The sequence below is a fragment of the Galeopterus variegatus genome, unplaced genomic scaffold, assembly GCF_000696425.1.
Source record: "Galeopterus variegatus unplaced genomic scaffold, G_variegatus-3.0.2 Scaffold5748, whole genome shotgun sequence".
NCBI lineage: Eukaryota > Metazoa > Chordata > Mammalia > Dermoptera > Cynocephalidae > Galeopterus > Galeopterus variegatus.
Window position 1 is genome coordinate 55,770 of NW_007731859.1, and position 1,663 is coordinate 57,432.

At 38.3% G+C, this 1,663-nt stretch overlaps 1 protein-coding gene across 1 annotated transcript in view; it reads left to right on the forward strand.

Annotated features, from left to right (window-relative positions):
• Positions 1-1,663, forward strand: part of LOC103605337 (structural maintenance of chromosomes protein 1B-like) — a gene marked incomplete at its 3' end in the record, with an annotated part of 77,726 nt that overhangs the window by 24,505 nt on the left and 51,558 nt on the right. The window contains 1 exon segment of the mRNA XM_008589907.1: positions 1,368-1,450. Coding sequence (XP_008588129.1) covers positions 1,368-1,450 — 83 coding nt within the window.

The following is a 1,663-nucleotide window of genomic DNA, read 5'->3' on the forward strand; positions in this document are numbered from 1 at the left end:
CTGAGCAATAGTTGGTTTTCTCAGACAACGAGCATGATCACGCAGCATCTCAAGTCCAGAATGCCTAGTACCAGGGTAGTCTGATTATCCCACATTATGCGTCCAGCAGAGCACCCAGGTCCTGACACACCCCCTGTGGGATGGTGAGAGCAAATGGAACCCACGCCTTCTCTTCTCTTGTTGACCCTGGTCTTTTAGATTTTTCTCCAGTAAATTCTACTCTTCTACCTATGCCAAGTCTGAAATTTGTCCCAGGCCCCTAGGTGGTGTCTCCTAAGAGACCCACCTGGCATGTTAAACTAATGACCGTCTAGCATGACACAGGCTCTGGGAGTGGCCAGAGTAAAGGCGCAGAAGCGCCTGTTCCCAGCTGGCTGAGCTTGGTCCTCTCCTCATTGACGACTCTTGCTCTTCCCTCTCTGGATGGAATTCTTACGTGAGATAATAGAACGTCAGTATGGGAACTCTACTTTCAACACGTGTGAATTCCTACAGCAAAAGAGCTGTCTCGCTCATTTTTATAACTCTGGCACCTTGCCCAGTGGAGGTTTGTTTAGTGAATTTGTGTAATAAGTGAGTAAAACAGGATAATTATCTTGGAATACGCTTGGCTTTTTCCACTTGAAAACTGTGGTATTTTCTTTCCTGGTAGTAAACTGAAAAAGAATTTTGTTTTTACTTTCATACACTCCTGGTTTTCGATCATTTAGTAATGGAGTAAGACAGATCAATCTTGTTAAAGTACACAGGGTGAATTAGGTGTGGGAAAGGTTAAAGACATGAAACCAATTGGAGGCTACTACATATGGGATTTAATGATAAGATGAATAGAGCAAGACTTTTGTGAAGTCCTTTCACCAGAATCCTATAAGTTGCCCTGAAAGTTCCTATATGATTTTAACATTAAACCACTCTACTATAATTCCTTATTGGTCTCTCTCCCACCAGACTTCACTCCTTGAAGGCAAGGTCTCTGTCCTGTTCATTATCGTATCTCTATTTCCTATCACATGGTAGCCAGTGAATAAATATTTATTAAATGAATTAGTTTGAGGGACAGATAAAACCTGTGTAGATGATTGAAAATAATCCTCTTGGACTTTGAAGCTCCCTGAATGAAACAGCTGGAGATCAAATGTCCAGCAAATGGTGGAGTCAAGATTTGAACCCTGATCTGTGCAACTTCAAAGCTCTATACCACACTGCCTTTTCAAAATTAAAATTTGCTCTCATAAATATTTTCGTATAGTTATATTTGATGTATTTCAAATTTACAACAGCTCACAATGTTATAGTATGTGTTAGGCATGTAATTTAATTTGTTAGGAATTGTTGTAATTGATTTTAGGTTTCCTTTCCTATTTCAGGGAAATCTAAAACAAATAAAAGAACAAATAGAAGATCATGAAAAACGAATAGAGAAGTTGGAGGAGTATACAAAGACATGCATGTAGGTAGAGTAAAAAGACACTCAGCTTTCTTATCTCTCAAGTGTCTGGTTATTTCTGCACATCAAATGAATGCTCCCACTGTTATAAAGTTCTCACTCTTCCACTGTTTTTTCTTTATTTCCTCCATTGCTTTTCATTTCATTGTAGACTGTTAAAGATTATCCTTAAGTACATAATAAATGTAATATTTAAATTTTGAAAATATAAATGTA